Consider the following 21,566-nt stretch of genomic DNA (forward strand, 5'->3'; position numbering starts at 1 on the left):
TCAACAAACACTCCTACCTATCACCAGAATAACATAGTCGTTCGTTTTGTATACCGGTGCCGACAAATGTCAAAACAATAATGGCTCTAGCCGTCTGTTTTATGACACAAAAGTACATTGTGGAACAATTCTGAACTACCAAACCCAATGCAGCGGTGATGATTACAGATACATATAACAGTTAATATAGATAAATGAGTGAAATGTAAGTTTGTGTCCCGAATCCGCCCGGTTAATGTTGACAACGGACGTCCCTGACATCCAAAACGAACACCCCCTCTCTGCTGCTACTACCAGAGGAGCAGGCTCGAGCTCAGGGCGGGTTCACAGACAGCGCGACCAGCCGGCCGCCGCACGTAGCTAGCAAGAGATGGAGGGGGGAGGCAGGGTATCTTTGGTGAAATACGGGTCTGTTGTGTCCCTGTTCGTGGTTCTTTTGGCCTACTGGTTCCGGCCACCACAGCATGGTGTGCTGGACGACCGACTGGACGCCGTCCTGACGTCGTTACTCCGGGCTGAACGCAAAGTGGGGATGAATAACGTCGCTAAACCCCGAGTGGCTGTGGGTGAGTGAGTGTGGCAGCGCTGAGCTAACGCTAGCTAGCCTAACATGTTTAAGGAGCTCTTCTAAATTCTGTGTCAATTATGTATCAGAATCGGAATAAACAGAAACCGGATCAACTCGGGTCACACTACATTATCCGTTACTATAATTTCATGGCCAAGAGGACATTCAGAGAAACAGAAAAGTTGACCGCTAACACAGCCGTAGTACACTGATATCAGATCTCTGGTATTTGTTGGCGTTTATATATAATTCAGTATTTTACTTATTGATTACCTTAACACCGAAATAAAACACACATAAATAAGGATGCCCATTAGTACTTTATTTTTTGGGCAGTTTTGAATGCTCCTACTAAAAACATTATGAAAACCTGCCTTAGAACTATGGCGCCATAGAGCAGTGGCCCAACTGTCACACTTTGAAGGAGATAAGAGATCTTATGACGTATCATTTAAATATGTTTAAACGTTTGCTAAAGTATCAGTACATTTAACTAAATTATTAATCAAAACAATGAGGGAATTACAGCGAGTTTACGTGTCAAAACTGTGGGTTCCTTTATTATTCATGGGTCACCTTTGTCAGGCGGCAACTCCCTGTCAAACTGGCTTTGGCACTAACCATTAACAAACGTCAGGGTCAAAGGTTTCATTGAAGGTGATGAGGAAAGCGCCCTAAATTGTCTCTAATGTGTGCTTTGACCTTGTTATACTGCAGTAAACTCTAAATGGAACCGTAAATGGAACGCCAGGCAGCAGAACACAACTGAGACAGAAGCTGTGTCCCAAATAAGCAGCCAGGCATTCTCTAGGAACCTCACAACCAAGGTGGCAGATTCCTGAAAGGGAAACATTCAGCTGGTCCTCCTTCACTTTCAAAGTCAGATGTACAAACACTATCAGCTGTATGGGTGCATTCCAGCTGGAGACAGGACATTCCCATGGTGCCTTACATCATGCAATGGCCTTGTAACTCCCCATTATCATTCAAAGGCATCATATTTTCATCTGCTGATGACTGAATACTAACTAGATGAATGTGATCCTGTGGTATTTATAGATTGTACCAGTTAACAATGATTCCCTAAATGCTCCATTATCCAACTCATCAGTGCACAGTAACTTCTGGGCTTCAAAGGTCATGCTGCTGTGGCCTCCAATGTCAGGCAAGATCAAGGCACACCTGAAGGAGCCTTGTTGGCCATGTTGGCTCAGTATGACTAAGGATTTAGTCTCGAACTGCAAAGTGGAGGATTGTATACACAACAAACAACAACAAAACAAACTACCTATATTTGCTACAACTGTTAAATGTGACCTGTAAAGTGCTTAGATGTGTAGACTGAATGTAGGTAATGACACTGTTCTACAGAGTAAATGAAGGTAACAGTGGGGAGTGAACTTGTTTGTTAGTGGTCTTCCTTTAGCATTGTAGTATCAGTCACCTAGTGGGTCAGGGTGATATGAAGTAGTGCTAAGTCCTCAGCTGAAGATAACAAACTCCAGCTGCTTTCTGTAGTCACTCATCAGGATGCTGGCTACTAAGTGATCATATTGTTCTAATCTTCAGAATTTTATCATTGGACCTTGATACTGAGACACACACACAGCTGTCTAACCTTTACCCAGTTCAACAGTCACAGCCATGCAGTCAGATACAGTACCTTCTGTCGAAACTGTACCACTACAGTAACCATCACTGGCATGTCACACAGGCCACCTTATCTAACGTCACAGTGACTCCTTCAACACAACAACAATCAGCAGTGCAAGATACAACAAATGCCTCACTGTTGCTTTTTCAGCCATCATGTCCCCGAGCATATGTGCTTGTTTTATTTTAGAGAACTTGCAGATAAAGCGGGCTGAAGTTAACCTTCCACCAACTTAGCTCAGTTATTTAAAACCCAGTCAAATGTCGGATCTACTAAACGCTCTCAGCTCTGATCTTCTGTCACATGCAGCGTGTCGTTAAAGGCAGTGTGAAGTCGTTCTCCCACACTTGCGCTGATACAATACACTAACTGTTGGAGCTGTGTGTCGTGACCAATATCTAATGTAACAGCTGAAATTAAGTCATGACCGAAATGATGATATTGCCTCACCAGACAATCATTCAGAAGTTTGTAACAGGAGGTTGAAGGTCACTTTTCTCTTCATTGTAGTAAAGCCACAAACTTATTTACATATTTATCCTGTCATGACTTCAGTCTACAATACCTGTGTGACTCGCAAGATGTTTTTTTCTTGCTTATTAACCCTTTCTTCCTGTCCCTCTCTCAGGTTTTGGAGGTTGTGTGGACCTCATAGTGGACGGGGTGTCTCTGCTGAATAAGATCGGTCTGCCCACCACAGATCAGCCGCTACATCACAACTACCTAGAGAATGAAGAGCAGCTGGCCCAGAGTTTTGCCTACTTCTTTGCACCGGGAGCTGCTGCAGAGTAAGTGCGTGTGCGAGTGTGTGTGTGTGTGTTTGTTTTTAAGGATCTTGATCTCCTTCCAAACTCTCAACTAGTTTTTCCACTCCACATGCCTTTATCCTTTTACAAACATGACGTGTTTGTAAAAGGATTTCATTTTTGTGTCACCTTTTCCTTGACACAAAAGGTGTGTTGCATTCGACATCCCAGTGTGTCTTTTCTCCATTTTCATTATTATAGTGATTGGTGAAGTATGCTGCTGTAGTTGTTGGGTGTGTTGTTGTTGTGGTTGTGTTAATGTTTGTGACCTGTCATGGCCCTTTAGTTAGGAAATCCAGTATCTACCTTTCCAGGCTCTACTTGAGTAGAGTGTAGGTTGCAATTTCAATGGATTATTCAATGACAGATACAGATTGATCATTGTTCCATTAGCATAGGTAAAGAGTGTGTATGAAGAGTCGATTCAAATGTGGTTCTTTCAGCTTCACCGTTGTTTTCCTTTCTGTTGCAGGCGGTTCATGCTAAACGACACCCTGTTCAGTGAGCTGGTGGAAGCATCCCGTGACTTGCCTGGAAACAGGTGGGCAGTTGGCGGCAATGCCCCGGTCATGGCTGGTCGTATGGCAACCGAGGGCTGTGATGTGTTGCTAGGGGGAAGCTTCAGCCCAGACTTTACTGATGTCCTGTCCCAGCACATTACAGGTACACACACTCACTAACACATTTTACTAACATGTCAAATGCATCTTAGTCATGACATTGCCTTCTACTTACTACTATCCATAATTTTCTCATCCCTTTCTCTCTCTCCGTTCTGTCCTTTATCTCACCTGCGTCCTCTCCGCCTCACTCTCCTCTTCAGTGGCAGGTAATGTATTGGACGAGCCAGACATTCACCTGATCCTGGAGTATCCATCTGGCGCTAGCTGGGGACGCTATACGTCACGTAGAGCCAACAGGTACGTGTTAAAGAAAAAACTAGTTTGTGGAGGGCACAAGGTTAGACATAACCTGATTACTGATTACTTACTTACTTGGGATACGGAATTCATTTTAAATAAAGGCATATATGTCAGCTACATTTCAAGAAGTTTGTGTGCTTCAGGTACATCATCCACAGTGACGACCATAACCCCTACCTGGACTCCATGGAAGAGTTTGCTGAGAAACTCACTGACTTTCATCCAGACTTGGTGGTTGTTGGTGGGCTGCAGATGATGGACAACTTCCCCTTCCAGTCAGGTAAGAGGAAGAATGTGAGGAGCTTTTCGTCCGGTGTTGCTGTGGCTCGTCCAGCATGAGCATCACCTCCCGCTTTTTGCCGCCATCCCTCTAGGTGAGCGTGACGCCCTGCTGTCCCGCCTGGCCACCCTCCTCACCACCACATCCCCACAGATCGGCGTGCACTTTGAGATGGCCAGTTTCGTAGAGGAGAGTATCATGCAAGACCTGCTTCACTATGTGGTCCCCCATGTATGTATGACTGAACAACCGGGTCATTTTAGCACATTAGATCACACCTTGGAATGGAATGATTTAGCATTGATAGAATCTAGTTGTGTAGTGAAAAGGTTTGTGGTGTCTCTCATGCTACTGTGACAGGTGGCATGTTCCTCTAACATTTGTTAGTCAAATGAAGACATTTGTTAACAGTGAGACTGAATGAAACTGAATTTGCCTGAAAGGGAACATACAGTATACACATTTCAATCTTCTCATTTTCATTTATTTTGAATCCTATGCAAATCTTTGATGCACAAACACCACATTGCTCCACTTCTACTCTCCCCTGCTTTAACACCATAGGGACAACAGTGATCGTCCTTTAAAGGTCCTCTGAAATGTCCAACTAATACATTTTAAAGTTTGGGAGCAGGTGTAGGGAAGCTGTTATGTTGTCTTTGTATGTCATCTTGTAATACATCATATATACATATACAGTTCATATATATACTGTATTTATATATATACAGCACATATAACTGATATATGACTTATTTTGGCTTGTGTCCAAAAAATAACTACTAAATTTACCAAAATAATGTTCAGACATTGCCATAATGAATCCTTGACTCACATGACTCACATGGTCCTGGTTGTGCTTCCTCAGGCGGACTCTTTAGGGATGAATGAACAGGAGCTTCCTAACCTGCTCAGTCTCCTCAAAGGCTCCAATATCACAGTGCTGTCTGACCCAAACCCCCGTGTAGCTACTGTCCTCGACCAGATGAGGGAGCTCTATCGCCTCGTCAACCAGCGTTACCAAGATGCCAATGCAGAAAGTCCCAAAGCTACGGGTAAGCCACTGACCCGACTCCATGTCCACACACTGGCCTTTCAGGCCATGATTGTAACGCACGGCTCCCAGTGGAAGAACACCATGTCGGCCACCGCCAAGGCCTCGCTCACAGCCAACCGCCACGTCTGCGGCTCCAATGACATCGATCCCAGCAAGGCTCGGCTCATCATGGACGACTCCTTCGCTGTCAGCAGAAGGGAGGGCAGCCAGCGTATCCCGCTGCAGGAGACCAGGCCTGTTAGCTGCTGGGATGAGGAGGAGTATGAGATCTGCGTGGCCCCGGTGCTGGTCTGCACTGAGGTTTACCAAACTGCAGGTGGTGGGGACAACATCTCCGCTGCAGGACTGGTGCTGCAGATCTAAAAAATTGGAAGCTAAATGGTCCATCTGTGATTAATGCTAACTCGGTTTTGGCAAATGGTGTGTCTGGGGAAATTGACTTTATCTAAATGTGATGTGTAATGGCCGTTGTGGCAAACACAGTACCGCTTCAGGCAGGTATCAGGCTAATGCTATGCACCCTCGCAGCTAATGCCAAGGTGGACCATAAGGAAAAAAGTGATTTGTCTTTATCACTTATAGGTGTCATGTGATCTGTTACAGTGGCTTGGTAATCAGGGTAAACCACTGTATTTTGAATATGGGGTTCAGCTGCCTGCTTCATCCCTCTTCTTTTAGCTATTGGGAGTACATATGTCAATTCAGAATGTCTTTGCTGGATTGCATTTGATTTGTAGAACTACGTATAACCTTGGGTTGAGCGCTGCATAACACAACATACAACAGCCTCCTTCTGAATCTGATCACAATGACCTGCCTGTCTCCACTTCTCTGAGGCAGTGAGTCTGGAGGAGATTTAGCCTTCAGTCAGGATGAGATTAAGAGGTCATTCGCAAGAATAAAGCTAAAATATTTGAGAAGGCCCCTGGGTAGCCTGTGGTATTGAAATGTTTGAACTATGGAGTAAGAGTGAATGTAATACATTATAAGTATGCTTTGCCCCTGGATTAAGTCTTAAGGTTTGTAGCTGACTGAATTTCTAAAGGATATGTTTTTTGTGTGATGAGAGATTTTAAATCTAGGGTTTCCTGATGCGGCAAATGTATCCAGGGGTGTTGTGGCCTTGCTGATAATTGGATGCACTCACCTCGTTAGAATCTGCATTTCAACCAATAAAGAAGGACAAAGCCCGTCAACAAATATAATTCCAAAAGACGCCAACCCAAGGTTGAGTAAAGTAAACAGATATTATCCACTCTCACAAGGTCAGAGATCCTCCTTAAAGGACAATGTTCTGTCTCTGCCTCTCTGGTCTCGTCCACAGAGGTCAAGAAGGATGTAAGGTCAGGCGATAGGGAGGTGAAAGAGCCTCTCAGACTGCTGAAAGGTCGCCTCCCGTCGACCACATGGGACCTTCCCATATATGTGAAGAAGTAACATACTGCTCTTGGGTGTGTTTGATGTGTCATTCCTCTGTGTTTCAGTTGCAGTGCAATATTGCAAAAACAGCGTCACAAGACGGCTGTTGGTAGCTGGGTATGATGTCAAAAATGTTCTCTACCTCCATCCTCTCTTTTTCTCCTCTTTACCTTTTGATGCTTCACTGTCATCTTTTCTCTGCCACTTTTCACTGCCCTGTTATCTGAACTATTCCTGGCTTACCCACCCGTATCCTCACTTTGTTTCCATTATTTGTGGCTCTTTAAGGACCAAATACTCATCTCCAGCCTCTAGGTTTCAGCTCATAATGATGGTGCTCTACTCATGATCAGGCTTCATGATGTTCTGGATTCATTCATTCATCTCAATACCACTTTCTTTCCTGAATGTCTGTTTGAAAGAAGTAATATGAAGTTAATGTAGCGGTGAGAACAGCCTGCTGAATTCAGTCTCGTAACATTCTTTCAATGTTGGAATCACTTTCATTTGAAACTATACGTATGTGCAAATGTGTTTGGACGTGAACTGTCCACTCACTGTAATAAATCAAACATTCCTTCACAGATCCAACTTAAGTTTTGTTTCTCTCCTCATAATGAACTGAGTCCTTCACAAGTACACTTTGTATCATTCCTTGCTTACACAATGTACTCGGGAATTTATTTTGTCTATGTTCTGTTTATTTGTGTCTAAATATGATTGTTGACCAGCAGAGCCCCCTTTTATGCATAAAACACCATAATGTTGTTTAATTACAGCAGACATGAGGCCAAGACAGAGAAAAACAAAAGTGCAAGTTAAAGGAATACAAATGTTTGTCTTTGTATCAAGGCTGCACTGTGTTGATGCTGCTGTTTGATTACACTGAGGACAAATTAGCCTTATTATCTTTTGGGTCTTGGTGTTTAATAAAAGGGAGTCTTTTTTTTTTTTTTTAAATGTGGGCCTTTTCATTTAGTCATATCATTTTACTTTCCATCATCTTCTCAAGCAGTAAGCTGAAGTAAAGAGGTTGTGTTTTAACTGTGACTTGAAATTGTCCAAAAACAGAAATTTACCAAGAGTTTGTGCTTCGATTGTGTTTGCAATCATATCAAAACATGCTTATCTAAGTTTATAGATAAGTCATCTGTGTTCCAAAGCTGTGTTTCAATGTTTCATGCATGATGTTTTGTGTTGAGTGCACAGTCACAAGATAAAATATGTTACACTGATGGATGACTCATAGTTCTGTTTGTTCTGTTGCAATATCATGCTCCATGTTGATTTATTGTTAAACTTCATGACCCTCACTGCATGGAAGCAATCAATCTATTCTCCATGCTGCACGCAACCATGAATTTGAAACGTCATTTACGGCCTGTTCAGTAGCTGTTTGCAGCCTGTTTTGCAACTCTGGTCAGTATACTTGAGGCTCACATCCAGTCAGAAACTCGACAAAGTGGAGATTACAGAGAAGCACGATTTGGGGAAAGCACAGGTGTAACTGCAACATACTTAATGTCCATATAGTTGTGTATAAATGTTATTATACTTCACACATATTTGGCAAGATTCATTGAGAAACATCACTATTGTTAAAGCAGTGAAACCAAATTCTATTTACGTGTGAACGTTTCAGCAGCATTCATAATAAGGGAGTTTTTAGTAAATGACAAAAGGATTTCAATGTTGTTCACTCATGACAAGTAGAAGATTAATGGTAAAAGACATTCTTATAGATTGAGTTCATTTCCAAGCTTTGTCTACAGGCCAGGGTCTATGGTCAGTTTGCTGATGAAGTCTTTGTAAAATATAATGTTCTTCTCATCGTCAACAGCTGCTGTCAGCATCTCATCCATCTCCTCTTGAGTGAAGGGCTCACCTGGTTTAAAGGCAACAGCAGCCATGAGGGAAATACAACATGGTAGAGTTTTTGTGACAATGTTAGAGGGATACACATTTAGCTTTACCTTCCTGTGTCATGTACTTTGTCAGCTCCTCCGGCTTCAGGTAGCCTTGATTTTCTTTATCCAGAACCTGGCAAAGGAATGTCCTTGTTTACTACAGTCAGTATGTTCTCAAAGGCTCTTAGTGAAAGATCAGGCTGCTTGATTATCTGGTGCTGTTGCTGTGAGATACCAGATAACAAACCTGTATGCAGCTTCTACAGAGCAACACTGAGGAAACTATAGCAGGTCTCACCTCAAAGGCCTCAAGCACAAGGTCCTCTGGAATAGGAGGGAACCTAACACACACACACACACAAAACCACACACACCATTATTTCTGCTTCAGCTTAGCCTTCAAATGTAAAAAAGGGATCCTATGAGAATAACCCAATTTTACTTATGGAGTAATGTTCCTCTGAGGGAAAGGAGGAGGAGGAGGATGGAAGAGAGGAGCAGAATGACACAGGATGAGAGACATGATATGTTTTTTGGTAAAGACAGAGTGGTCTCACTTGCGCTCCAGCAGCACTTTGGTCATGACCGGTAGGAACCTGTTGAAATGGATGAATCCTGTGTGGTCTTCTTCTACCTGGGGAAACAGGACAACTGAACTACAATGATTCATCAGCTCAGAATGTGATGAGCTTTAAAATTACAAATGATGAATTTCATGATATTCTCATTTGTCTGAAGTCCATCTGCCTTTAGATGGACCCCTGTGCAAAACACGTTTAAACCCCTCTTAAAGTTATTCTACATGAAGTTATCAGTTTAGTCAGGTCCTTGAAACATCTCTATTTTTAAAGTGATGTAGCTGAGAGAATGTTATGGCGTTGTGAGGAAAATAGTACCTATATATTATAGCTGCTATAGCTGTGGTTCCATAAGGGTCCATTCAAAAGCAGATGGAGCAAGTAAGTGAATACCTGCAGAATGCTGCAACCTTATATGACAACAAAGTCAGCGACCGTGTTCAGACATCAATGACCTGAAAAATGCAACTTTCTATTTGATTCACCCAACATGAGAGCAATAGGGCATTTCTCACCTCCGCTATGAAGTCGTGTATCTGTGTCTGAGTGGGGAAGCAACCCAGGGAATACATGATGGTGCCTATCTCTCTGAGAAACAAACACATGCAGGAAATGAACAGAGCAGTTTCACTTGCTATCACTTTCTTCAAGCTGGACACATAAACTATATGTTCAGCACTTCTACGTCAAAGCACCAACATTTTATTCACTAAGCAGTATGTCAGATCACTCTACACCAAATTCAGTTCCAAAATATATTTTGGTTTGAGAGCTCACCGGACATCCACTGTGTTGTTAGACACATAGTCAAAGGTCTTGAATGCTGCTCTGATCTTCTTGTGGGTCTCTGATAAAATGGACTCTGCTGTTAAACACAAACAGAGGGAGAACCAAGAAAAGTGTCAAAGGTTAGGAAGGGTAAGAGCTCAGAGAGAGAGAGAGAGAGAGAGAGAGAGAGAGAGATTGAGAGAGAGAGAGTGTGTGTGTGTGTGTGTGTGTGTGTGTTTCTTTGGGAATTTTATCAGTCATGTTAAAGCATTTATCAACATTATGTTTATTTGCTATTTTTTAGGAATACATCAGCTACTCTAACATCAACAACATTTTATCTGTATCATATTAGGTAATAATGAATAAACACAAATGGAAACAATAACAATGCAACTGCCTCAGCCACAGTGACTTTGTTGTGAGTAAGCCCGTGTAAAGTGAAACGTTTAAAATTATGACTTTTTAGGGATATAGGTTACGAATTACGATATTGTTGATATAACTTGAAGGCACCACGAGACTCTGTGCTAACAGCATTAGCATCGGCTAACTCTGAAGTTTCATGCAAAGAGCGTTTATGTAACACTCGTAAAACGCAGCTTTGGATGTGACGTGAGGCGTTTAGCTGCTTTTAGAATGAACGTAATTAAAAGAAGCAGTTATCGGTTACTACGAACCTGCACTTTGCCTGCGCTCCATCATGCTTTTTGTTTGAGTCTGTTGCTAAGAAACCGGCTCACCACTTTCATGTAATCGTTCAGTCTAAGATTGAATAAGTACAATTTAAAACAATCTTCCTTAATTTCTATTGGGGAGCAAATAAAAGTGACAATTATTAACGGAAAAAAGTAAAAGAGAAAACACACAGCAGCTAAGAAATGAGCATTTTAAAGATCATTAAAGCTTTGAAGAGAATAATAACAAAACGTTGGCATCATATAACCAGTGGACCAGCTGTTTAAAACTGAGCTCCGACCAATATCATAAAATGCTTCATCAGAACAATGTTCAGAGACACAAGGGACAAGAATGGAATGGAAAAAGACTCCTCTGCTTTAATTTCCCGACTGTATAAAACATACAAGTGGTTAAAAAAAGAAGACATTTACAGCCAAATAATAGTTCTTCCAAAGAAGAAAGAGATTGCAGGGATTCAGGTTAGTCAGACTCAGAGCCTTCTGAAAGTAAAATGCAGCTTGGTTCCAGTTTAATGCTATATAGGAAGATGCATGGCCAGTGCATGAGAGTTAAATGTTAAATCTAATTCAATTCAGTAAATGAACAACTTCTGACATTGTTTCCCCTGCAGAAAAACCTCAAACAAGACTTATTATGCTGATGCTCTTTGGGTAGGCTGAGCTGTATGTAAAAGAAACTAATTTAACTACCAGATGCACTCTTGTTGCATAACATCCATGTGCAAAAGCTAAGAGTTGGGTCAGACAGAGTGAGGTAGGAAGACTCTCACTTGTCAACACAGTAAAATGATACGAAGTCAATGCAAACGGTAACAATTCTTCGTAGGTTCTGGGTATGATGGTCTTACCAAGTTTTACCAACACAACCCATGCAATTGAAACGGACATAAAATGCATACAAATGTGCATATAACGACTTATTTTGGAAGTGTAAGGATGGTGCTGGAGCATGAATGTGCAGCACCACTGCAGAATTTGTTTAACAAAGTCCAGTGTGTGCAATCATACATACACCAGGCTGCTGGAGGAGGAAGCCAGGCTGTCAGCAGACAGAAGGCACAGATACCTTAATGTACTTCAATTCACATGCATAACATAAAGTCTTATTATTAATAACAAGAACGTAGACAGCTTTGCTCATGAGGTTTTCTAACAGGATATTGCTCAATTCAGAATTGTGATTGTCCTCCAGAGATCATTTATAAATAAGTGCAGTCGACTATAAACTTCAACAACAGTCCAACACAAAGGCAAATAATTGGGCAGCGTTTCGGTTAACCAATTCACTTTTTCGTTTAAATCATCTTATTCATCGGTTGAGTGAAATGGATGTTAGAGTTTCAAAAACTCAAAAACACTGAGGGTGCAGTTGCTTCATTGTTCCACAGGTTGGACCCAAGTGGTCACAATCTCAGTTTGGAGGGAAGTGGTGTGTGTTCACATCTCTGGTTGACCCTGATGCACAGGGACTTCCTGCTTGTGTTCTTCATTCTGTAAGACTTCCTCTTCCTTTGTCTTTACTTCATGTTCAGGTGTTTCTTCCTCTTTTGCTTGCTGCTCTTCTTCATGGGCTTTCTCTTTCTCCTCCAATGCTGCTGCCTTCTCCTCCTCCACCTCAGTATTGGGGTTTGGCAGGTTCTCCTCTATCATCCCTTCTTGCTCCTGGTGAGGTGCAGTGCTGTTGCTGGAGTCCTTTTGGAAAAAAATGATGATGAAAATTTGAAAAGAAATGAAGCTCTGCATTAATATATGAAGAGCTCAGTCCAAACATGAAAACTACATTTCTCTAGATGTAAACTGATGATTAAACATCAACAGGACGATGAGCAGATAATGTAGCTGCTTCTGTTGGACCTAGTTTGAGTGTGTGTAAGTGGATACAGGCAGGAGTGTGTGTGCATGTACCTGTGTGTGAGGTAATGGAGGAGATAACAGCTCAGATGGGGCCAGTAGGCCATCCTCATTTAGATCCTGTGTCTGCAGCAAGAAGTCTACCATGGACACCACCTGAAAACACACACAGAGTCAGTGTCAGAGAGGCAGAACGCACAAACAAACACAGTATCAGTGCAAACACACAGAAGAGTAGAGGTAGAATAATGGAAATGGGAGGAATAATGTGGTGTTCCCACACACACATATTTAGTAACAAATTGCCAGCATACAGTACATGCGTATTTGGTTACTCTTCCTCACCGCATTGGTCTGCACTGCTGGTACATTGTGGGAGTTAAAGTCCGACAGCAGCTTCATCATCTCCAAGCCATCCAAGAAACCACTGCGATCATAGTCATGAAGCCCAAACAGGAAGAACACCTCTGTCACAAAACAGAAGAATGGCCAGCTTCATTTCAGTAACATGTACACATTTGGATATTTGGTGATGTTGATGGTCCAAGACACCAATAGACACTATACTGCAGTATATAAACTACAATTATCCAGATCTCAAAAGATCTTGAAATATCAATGAAAGAACATTATTAACACAAGCCCTGTATTAGAACTATACTAGTGGTACATAGAGGGGCCAGTAGGCGGAGCTGTCTACCTTGCTCCCAGGTGCTGATCTCTGGTTCTCCTTGGCCATCCTTCAGACTGGACTGAACGAAACTATGCAGCAACCTGTGACATGCAGAATAAACAGTTCAACCACAGTTAGATGCTCCAAGACTGGTCGCACATTGTCAAACATGGTGATGATGATGTAATCAGTGATGAATGGCTCAGTCCAGAAGCATACAGTACAGTACACATTCCAGTGGCTGACGTCTGTATGACTTTGAGCCACCAGAGGGCAGGATTCTGACTTTCTGCTCCACTGGGAGGTGCCACATCACCGGGAAGTTATGTTCAGAGGAAAATTTAATTCATTCCTGTGTCGATCTGTTGAATCCTGTTCTGCTCCTTTGTCCATAAAAGCTTAGCAGCTCAAGTGTATATAGACATGAGTGCTGATTCATGTCTGTCTACTCTGCTCTGGTATACACGTGGCTGTATGCTGCAAGTTCACATCAGGAGCTTCCACAAGGCTGCAAACCTTCTGCATCTCACAGCTCATTCAGTAGGAAAGATGAGAGAAATGCTAATGAAGAACTCCTTTCTGAACACAACAGACTAGAGATGAAGCAGTGCTCACATCAATGGCAACACGATCAAACTGCAACACGCCATCTTAAAATAGTGAAAATGATTTAAGACTAAAGGCACATTTATCCATTCAGACTACACAAAGTCCTGTGTTTATGCTCACTGTGAATTAAGATTTGTCAAAGGAAGTGACAATCATATCGACAGCAACAACAAAGCACCATGTTAAATACTCTATTGACAGCAAGCTGAAAGCCCATCACTCAACATTGGAAACATGCAGCCACATCATCAACCACACTCAAAGTCCACTAAGTGTTTACATCCCTCATTTTGAGCCTGGAAAGAATTCAACATGTTGTCAGTAATGGCTCAGTACATACAACTGTACATATTACACAGCCAGGATACTTATAATGATACTAATAGTATAAGAATAATAATATTTTCATTATCATGCCTCTGTAAAGGAGGATATGTCAGTGTATGAGGAGTATTGCACACGTCATCTAATTGCTATGTGCAGGTCACACCATTAGCACAGAGACCAAAGTCCACAGAATAATCAGCTGCTGTGGAGACACACTAAGACTCTCCCTCACAGGTGGCTACTAATGTTTGACTGGAACTCTTGAGCTGGATTTGAAACAGCCGCTTGTCCATTGGTCACTCACCCGCGGTCCTCCTCTGTAGAACCAAAGGGATTTGCTAACCCCAGGGACGGGGGAGGGACAACGACAGAAGCCTCCCTGTGGGGTAATAATGGAGAATACAAACATTAACAGAGACACTTTGGAGCCTTCTTTCATTTCTTTTTATTTGAACTTCTATGAAATTACAGAGGGACACATCAACGTAAACACTGTTTCAGTATGATGTGCTTCCTGTAGCTACAGTCACACACACAGATACAGTGTGTGCCTACATCGGAGCAGGTTGCATGGTCACCTCTGTGAGGCTGTTAGCCCCGGAGCAGCCAGGCAGATGTGTATGAGCAGGAGCACAGCCAGGACACGTGGGAACAACCTGCCCAGGTGAGGGTCCATTAGTACACCTACAACACACAGCCAAGTTATGACCTTATATCACAGCCATGTTATGACCTCATATCACACCTTTCACCTCATGACCCTCTGTCACTCTGCAGCTGTAATGCATTAAAAACGACTCCATCTTTGTCGAGCTCAGCATGGTCTGTCTCAAAAGGGTGTGCATCAATTAAACATCTCCTCTCTTTAGCAGGTGTCTGTCAGAGCTATGTGACTCTTATTGCTTTGGTACCTGTAATGGAGTGTGTACAGTTTGCTATTCTGCTATAACTCCACACACACATACATATATACAGCCATATGGAAGCTCACACACTCACACATCTCACTGCAGCATACAGCCTAAATAGGAATATTCCCTATCAACTATATTTATGATTAATGTAAGATGAACAGCACCTAATAGTAGCTGATCACGGATTTATTGTGTAAATTGATGAGCGGAATCATGATGTGGCTGACGCAGACTGGAGCCCTGTGTAAGATTATCAATGTATTAAAACCGCAAGCTGCATTCTGCATGTTAATCATATGTAAATAAACGTACCTGTCTGCATAGCTGATGTGTAAACACCAAACCCTTCAGTCGTAGATATTTTTCCGTCATATGTTCATGTCCCGATGTCCCGTCCTGCACCGCCCTGCGCCGCCTCCCGGTCTGCACTGCGCAACGGCGGATACACAACCTCTCCCCGCTCGCCCCCTCCCTGCTGCCACGGAGCCCGGACCATGTTTTGGTCAATGACAGGGTCCACGTGGAAGAGCGGAGCAGGCAGTCCGGTTTGGTGTGTATTTACTCCACGTTCCGGGTTTTCCGCCGCGCCACGTCCTCACGTTGGCTCCGGGGAAGGCGAATTCTGTACAGAAGCTGGGGGAACGTCAGCGTTCAGCGTTTTTTCTCCCACCCGTGATTCGACAAAAAGGCGGGCCGTCTAGAACTTTGTGACCAATAAGAAAGAAGTTGAGGAAGTTTTCCGGAAGTAAACAGCAAGAACTACGGCGGTTGGGGAGTCACGAGAGAGCAACTGGCCTCCTTCTCTCGTGTTGAATGAGAAAGCGGACTGTGCTTCCCCCTACTGGAGCTACAAGGCATTACAAGTTGAGCACTGATTCAACATCCCCTAACATCCCCTCAATAATTGCACATTGCCCGTACACTGATCAACATTGCTTTCAGTAGGATCAATGTGAAACAAAAATTAACAATTATAAACACACTAACAACTAATGATAATATATAATATAATATAATAGTGAGGATGAATAGACACAATAGTAATAAAAAAAAATAATACCAATAATAATGATAATAATAACAATATAAACAACACAGAGAGGCAGAGGTAGAAAAAGTAAAAGTAAATAATATAGTATATACATATATATATATATATATATATATATATATATATATATAAATAAAAAATAAAAAAAAATATATATATATGTATATATTTAATTGGTCCACCGAGAGTTTGATGAAACTTTGTATGAAGACAACATTTAATGAAGGTCATTGTCTGATTAACAAATCAAAAGGAAAGTTTCAAGTTAACCGTAACCTGTTAACCATATTACGCTGTATCGTGCGATTCAGATTTAGTTGTAGTACTAATATCTGACCACAGGGTGTCGCAGTAGAACTTTATGTCATTTGCTCCTCGCGCAAGCGTTGCTTCACCTCACTTTAACAACAATTAAACGATGAAAATATGAGAAATTCTAGTAACGTTATACTATCATAAAAGTATATGGAAATTGTTAAGACAAATCAATTTCTTAGGCTCATCAAATCCAAGCAAAGAAGCAAGTAGTTGTTGAGTTGCTGTATTTATCAGTGTAAAAATTCAAGGGAAACAACTGAAATATACTGTAAGATGTGGAGTTCATCTCGTTTTCCATTATATCTTATTAATATTAATTCATTAAGTCGCTGTATAACGGAAGTGAAGTGACATCAAATGAGTCTCAACCTTGTACAAAGTCATTATACATGTTTTAATGAGTTCAAGATTATTGAAGGACCAGTATATAGACATGTGGCAGATATAGAACAACATACGCATGAGTTATAGTGACCACAGTGTGTGTGTGTGTGTGTGTGTGTGTGTGTGTGTGTATGTGTCTGTTAAACCCTGACCTGCGCTCACTTGTCTGATTGACACATACTTATATTGATCAACAGGTCAAGGTAAGTTTCCCCATATTCACAGCTTCTAAGTGTTCCCTTGAGTGTTTAAAGTATTTGTCTATTTATGACATGTGGGGATAGATGCTCATTGGTCAACAATATATTCAGGATTAATTCACTGGTCCCTGTGGACTCAGACTCACACGTGCCATCATCTGTTCTACACACAGCTTTAGCTCTGTGCTGTGTGGACACACACTTCAGTGTATGACAGTCTGTCATAAACTGGAGTGTTGTTGGGATAACGCACATCTGTATGTCAATGTGTGATACAATCAATGTAGCACAGTCAACTGGTTTATTTTTTGTCTGAATAATTGTTATATATAAATGGTTTGATGTGTTGCACACTTTCAGATTCACATTTTAACATGTAAATTATGTATAGAGGGACATTTAGAGCTTAGGCCTTTATAACATCTCTATGAGGTCTTTAATGAAGGTAAAGATAAGCTAGAGCTGTTTAAAGTTGGACTTTGTGTTTGTTCATAGATACATTTCTCTCTTTCTTTCTTTCTGTCTTTCTTTCTGTCTCATCATTTTGTTTTGTTTCAGTTATAGTATTGTGTCTACTCATCATCTGACTCTTACACTGAAACGTCTAATAATAGGAAAGGCTGTAAACTGCACACAGTCTCTCTCTCTCTCTGTATATTTATGCTGTAGTTTTACTCAGCCGGATGATTGGACCATTACCCCTGGAATTGCACACACACACACACACACACACACACACACACACACACACACACACACACACACACACACACACACACACTCTGCTGGGCTTTAACCAGCATACCATTGTCATGGAGTTCTTTACTGATCTCATTATTTGGGATCATTCATTGAGCCCAAGGGACAAACTCGTCTGTTTGGCAGCTCTGAGCTCTGAGCTCTGTGATTGAAAGACAGTGTCAGGAGTAACTACGCCGCTGACCTGCCCAATGTCATCATCAATCCTTACATTCATCATCTACACAGCGTAGGTGTCAGTGTATTCATGTTTGGTTGTGCCTGCAGTGTGGTTTTACCTCGAAATCTCATGTGTTTGTCACTTTTTGCCTGCAATGGGTGTAGATGGATGTGAGGAATTCCTCCTTACGATTACAGTAAAATAGTGGCATATACCCATGTTATGTAAGGGTGTTTTCACATTTATTATATTGAGTAACTTTACCTAACAACCAAAACATGGGTTTTAATATTGAAGAAGTATTTCACTGTTTATCATCTCTTGATTTCAGGTCAAATGTAGACTGAAAAGAAAATATAAAATAGTAGTGTCAGAACTTCACACACATCTAAATCTAATTCATTTACACAAAAATGTTCCTTTGGGTGTTTTTGTGTTCATCTCAATTTTTGTGCAGATCGGACTTTAATAGAAGTTATACAGCAGTGCTGAGCTCAAATTAGGAAAGCATTACAATGAAGATGAAGCGTAGCTTCGTTTTCATGCACGCACGCACACACACACACACACACACATGCATACACAGGTACAGACGTGTCTGAAGGTCATTTAGGAAAGTCTCTAACTATCCACAGGAAACAACGAGGCCCACTAGAATAGTAACACACACACACACACACAAACACCCAAACAACCACATTGCGTGACTTATTGAGTGGCCACTGCTGGCTCATTATTTCACAGCTGGTTGATACACAAACAGCCTACTGACACTCACTTACAGGAAGAGAGATTACTGTGTAATTGCTAACATGCGTCTGTGTGTACCTATATGTGTTTGTATTGTGTGTGTGTGTGTGTGTGTGTGTGTGTGTGTGTGTGTATGTGTTGGCATTCTTGTGCACAGCAGGCAAGTGCATGGAAAGAAAATGTAGAACAAATGCATAGACGCAGGTCACACAGAGAACAGAAAGTCCCGACAGCTCCTGACAACCTGAAACCTCTTAGTGAGTTAACAAACTGCGTCAGCACTCAGAGGAAACAGTGAAACAGTGAAGCTCTGAGCGACCTGAACCCAGCCTGACATTTGAATGGTGTCCCTAAAGTGAGCAATAAATCTGGACCAATAATCTCAATCTAAACCCATATTCACAATTTTGTTTTGGGTCAAATTGGACCAAATGGAATCACCTGCTGCTCGCTGCTCGCCGCTCGTTTCCGTCGGCTGTTCCCGCTTCCCAGAATCATGTCACGCAACTGCACGCTCTGTTTGTCTTTAGCATAGCCCGAGTGCATTCACATCACACGCATTCCCACACAAGCACCTCCACTGGCAGGCTCATGCTCTCTCTCTCACTCTCGTACACACACACACACACACACTTGCTACCACAGGTCCAACTCAGAGGGCCATTCATCCTTTCAGTTATATAACAAGGATTAGGCTCCATTATTTCGTGGCCCCCAAAAGTGAAAACTCTGAACTATTCTTAACCCTGGACCCTGATAAAATATCAACAGATGCTTACGACAACAATGGCAAAGCAAACAGAAGTTACAGGCGTGTTCTGCTCTGATGTTCAGTGCCTGGACCTCCCTGCTCCACGCCACAGACCCTCATCTGAGGTCATGACCCCAAGCCTTGTTACTACACTGCAGATTTGGAACTATTTTGAGCTGGTCAGTGAGTGAGTGTGTGTGTGTGTGTGTGTTTTTAAACTTGGAGCTCAAGTTTGTTTCCAAGCCAAGTGAGTGGGTCAATATTGGTGTACAGAAGAACATTAGGAAGGATCTGGAAGCACTGGAGCGTCTCTGCCGGCTTTGTTCTGCAGCAGTGTGATGATCCAACTGCATTTTCAGCATTTTAGCACAGAATACACAGCAGATATGCAATCATGACTGCATTAGATCCTTGGAAATTAAATTTTGACACCAGATCAGAAAACTATGACATTAAATACAACATATAAGAGCAGTGTTTAGGGGTTTACAAGATGTGAAATCATTGCATGTTTCTTTGGCTTCTGTGATCCAAGTTAGACACCTCTCTCTCTCTCACACACACACACACACACACACACACACACACACACACACACACACATACAGGCCTATGCTGCGTGTTTGTTTGAAATAGTTGCTGTCACATTCCACATGCTTTCTCATGTTTTGGGGTCATTAGAGTTGGAGTAGCAGAGGAAGCAGTAATTCCGACATTAGTTATACAAACCAGTTACATGGCACTGAAACACACACACACACACACACACACACACACACACACTCCTGTTCTGCTTCATGGGTATCTAATTGCGGTGCCATTTCTCCACAGGCATCTAAGAGGGCACCACTGTCGCTCCCAATCACCGGTACAATCAGCTCTGCTGCTCACACACAAACACAGCCCGCACCTTGCACGTGTGTGTACACACTCTGTATACATGTAGATGACGCACACTCAGTCACGCACAGACACACTAATGGTAATGGAAACATCTCTTCCAACCTGCTTTGGTCAGGTTATCATGGTGAGGAGAGAAAGGGTCCAGACGGCTCAGACTCAGATTCCATCAGGGAAGTTTTCTCTTTGTTTCTCTGTCTTCACTTTCTACTTCATACTTCTTTTTCTCTTTTCATTCCATTTTTCTCCTAAAGTAACATTGCTCAATCAATAGTCAATACTTCAGACTGACACAGTGTATTAGTTTATTTTAAGCCGGCTAAACATAGATGTATTGTATGTGTGTCTGTGTGGAAAACAGCATTAGTTGATAAATGAGTGTAAATACAGCTGCAGTATATTACAGCACTGTGGCATGAAGACATAATCAATCATGAGTTGGTGTTTTCCAATTGATGTCGTAATTAGAGGTCTCTCTCTCTCTTTCTCTCCCTCTCTCTCTCTCTCTCTCTCTCCAGGTCCATCATGCACAAAGTAATACAACTAATAAATACCATTCAATCCCTATTACTGACAATCAATTATACTAATTATACTAATCAAAGCATTCAAACCCACACGCCTGTTGTCGTTCACATAACTTTCATGAAATTGATACAATTTAATTCTGTCACATTTGCATTTGTGTATTGTTGCTTGCTCTTCAGACTGATAAATAAGAATAAAGCAGAAACGAATCAGTGGCTCTGTTTTTGGTTGCTGCTGTTTAAATAGACTGTGACAGAACGTCTGCCTCAACAACTATTATTACACATAATTGACTCAGCAATCATTAAGTAATAAAAAGTCAACATCTGCTACACAGGACCCAACACACAAAAACACACACACACACGCGAGCTACGACTGAAATAATAACTCTATCTAGATGTCATCATCAGTAATTTAATATGAGCTGAGTCTCTGTGCTGCAGACTTTTCATTAAGTAGCCACTGAGCAAATTATGTGGAAATATTGTTGGTTTTGTCAAAACAAACCAAACCTGTTGCTGAGTAAACCTGATTACTGCTCACAGACAATCATACTGTAGATTATCAGACCCACCTGCTGTTGTAATCTGAGATTTGTATCATTGATACTGCTTGAGTTGAAGAAACACTTCCCTGAATGGCAGGTGAGGGGCCAGACTGAGAGGGGTTCATCAGCCCAGATAGAGAAACCAGGGCCTCCTCGTGGACCCAGGCATCCAGCCCCCAC

General features: G+C 41.9%; 3 protein-coding genes across 3 annotated transcripts; 1 reads left to right on the forward strand and 2 right to left on the reverse strand.

Moving 5' to 3' along the window:
- The first annotated feature begins 301 nt into the window (after positions 1-301).
- Positions 302-7,942, forward strand: adpgk2 (ADP-dependent glucokinase 2). The gene is made up of 7 exons (XM_076155684.1): positions 302-566; positions 2,851-3,010; positions 3,501-3,691; positions 3,852-3,948; positions 4,095-4,231; positions 4,326-4,462; positions 5,100-7,942. The coding sequence occupies exons 1-7, from the start codon at positions 371-373 to the stop codon at positions 5,649-5,651; spliced, it is 1,470 nt and encodes a 489-aa protein (XP_076011799.1). The 5' UTR covers positions 302-370; the 3' UTR covers positions 5,652-7,942.
- Positions 7,943-8,458: 516 nt separating this feature from the next.
- On the reverse strand, positions 8,459-10,662 carry drc8 (dynein regulatory complex subunit 8). Its single transcript, XM_076156078.1, has 7 exons — positions 10,641-10,662; positions 9,970-10,057; positions 9,708-9,780; positions 9,172-9,248; positions 8,913-8,955; positions 8,681-8,747; positions 8,459-8,592 (listed from the first exon to the last, which is right to left on the reverse strand). The coding sequence occupies exons 1-7, from the start codon at positions 10,660-10,662 to the stop codon at positions 8,474-8,476; spliced, it is 489 nt and encodes a 162-aa protein (XP_076012193.1). The 3' UTR covers positions 8,459-8,473.
- cgref1 (cell growth regulator with EF-hand domain 1) lies at positions 10,323-15,663 on the reverse strand. The gene is made up of 7 exons (XM_076156353.1): positions 15,348-15,663; positions 14,700-14,805; positions 14,426-14,500; positions 13,213-13,286; positions 12,858-12,979; positions 12,567-12,668; positions 10,323-12,353 (listed from the first exon to the last, which is right to left on the reverse strand). The coding sequence occupies exons 1-7, from the start codon at positions 15,355-15,357 to the stop codon at positions 12,099-12,101; spliced, it is 744 nt and encodes a 247-aa protein (XP_076012468.1). The 5' UTR covers positions 15,358-15,663; the 3' UTR covers positions 10,323-12,098.
- Between the last annotated feature and the right edge of the window lie 5,903 nt (positions 15,664-21,566).

This window comes from Genypterus blacodes, unplaced genomic scaffold, assembly GCF_046128005.1.
Source record: "Genypterus blacodes isolate CSIRO-AG114 ecotype Tasmania unplaced genomic scaffold, CSIRO-AGI_Gbla_v1 ptg000067l_1, whole genome shotgun sequence".
NCBI lineage: Eukaryota > Metazoa > Chordata > Actinopteri > Ophidiiformes > Ophidiidae > Genypterus > Genypterus blacodes.

Excerpts from the sequence above, each read along its gene's own strand:
- adpgk2 (XM_076155684.1), top strand. The coding sequence starts at position 371 with ATGGAGGGGGGAGGCAGGGTATCTTTGGTGAAATACGGGTCTGTTGTG. Across the intron at positions 3,692-3,851 it reads CCTGTCCCAGCACATTACAG|TGGCAGGTAATGTATTGGAC; the intron begins GTACACACACTC and ends TCTCCTCTTCAG. Across the intron at positions 3,949-4,094 it reads ACGTCACGTAGAGCCAACAG|GTACATCATCCACAGTGACG; the intron begins GTACGTGTTAAA and ends TGTGTGCTTCAG.
- drc8 (XM_076156078.1), bottom strand. The coding sequence starts at position 10,662 with ATGGAGCGCAGGCAAAGTGCAG. Across the intron at positions 10,058-10,640 it reads GGAGCGCAGGCAAAGTGCAG|CAGAGTCCATTTTATCAGAG; the intron begins GTTCGTAGTAAC and ends TGTGTTTAACAG. Across the intron at positions 8,956-9,171 it reads AAAGTGCTGCTGGAGCGCAA|GTTCCCTCCTATTCCAGAGG; the intron begins GTGAGACCACTC and ends TGTGTGTGTTAG.
- cgref1 (XM_076156353.1), bottom strand. Across the intron at positions 14,501-14,699 it reads GGGCTAACAGCCTCACAGAG|GGAGGCTTCTGTCGTTGTCC; the intron begins GTGACCATGCAA and ends ATTACCCCACAG. Across the intron at positions 12,669-12,857 it reads CAGCAGTGCAGACCAATGCG|GTGGTGTCCATGGTAGACTT; the intron begins GTGAGGAAGAGT and ends GTGTGTTTTCAG.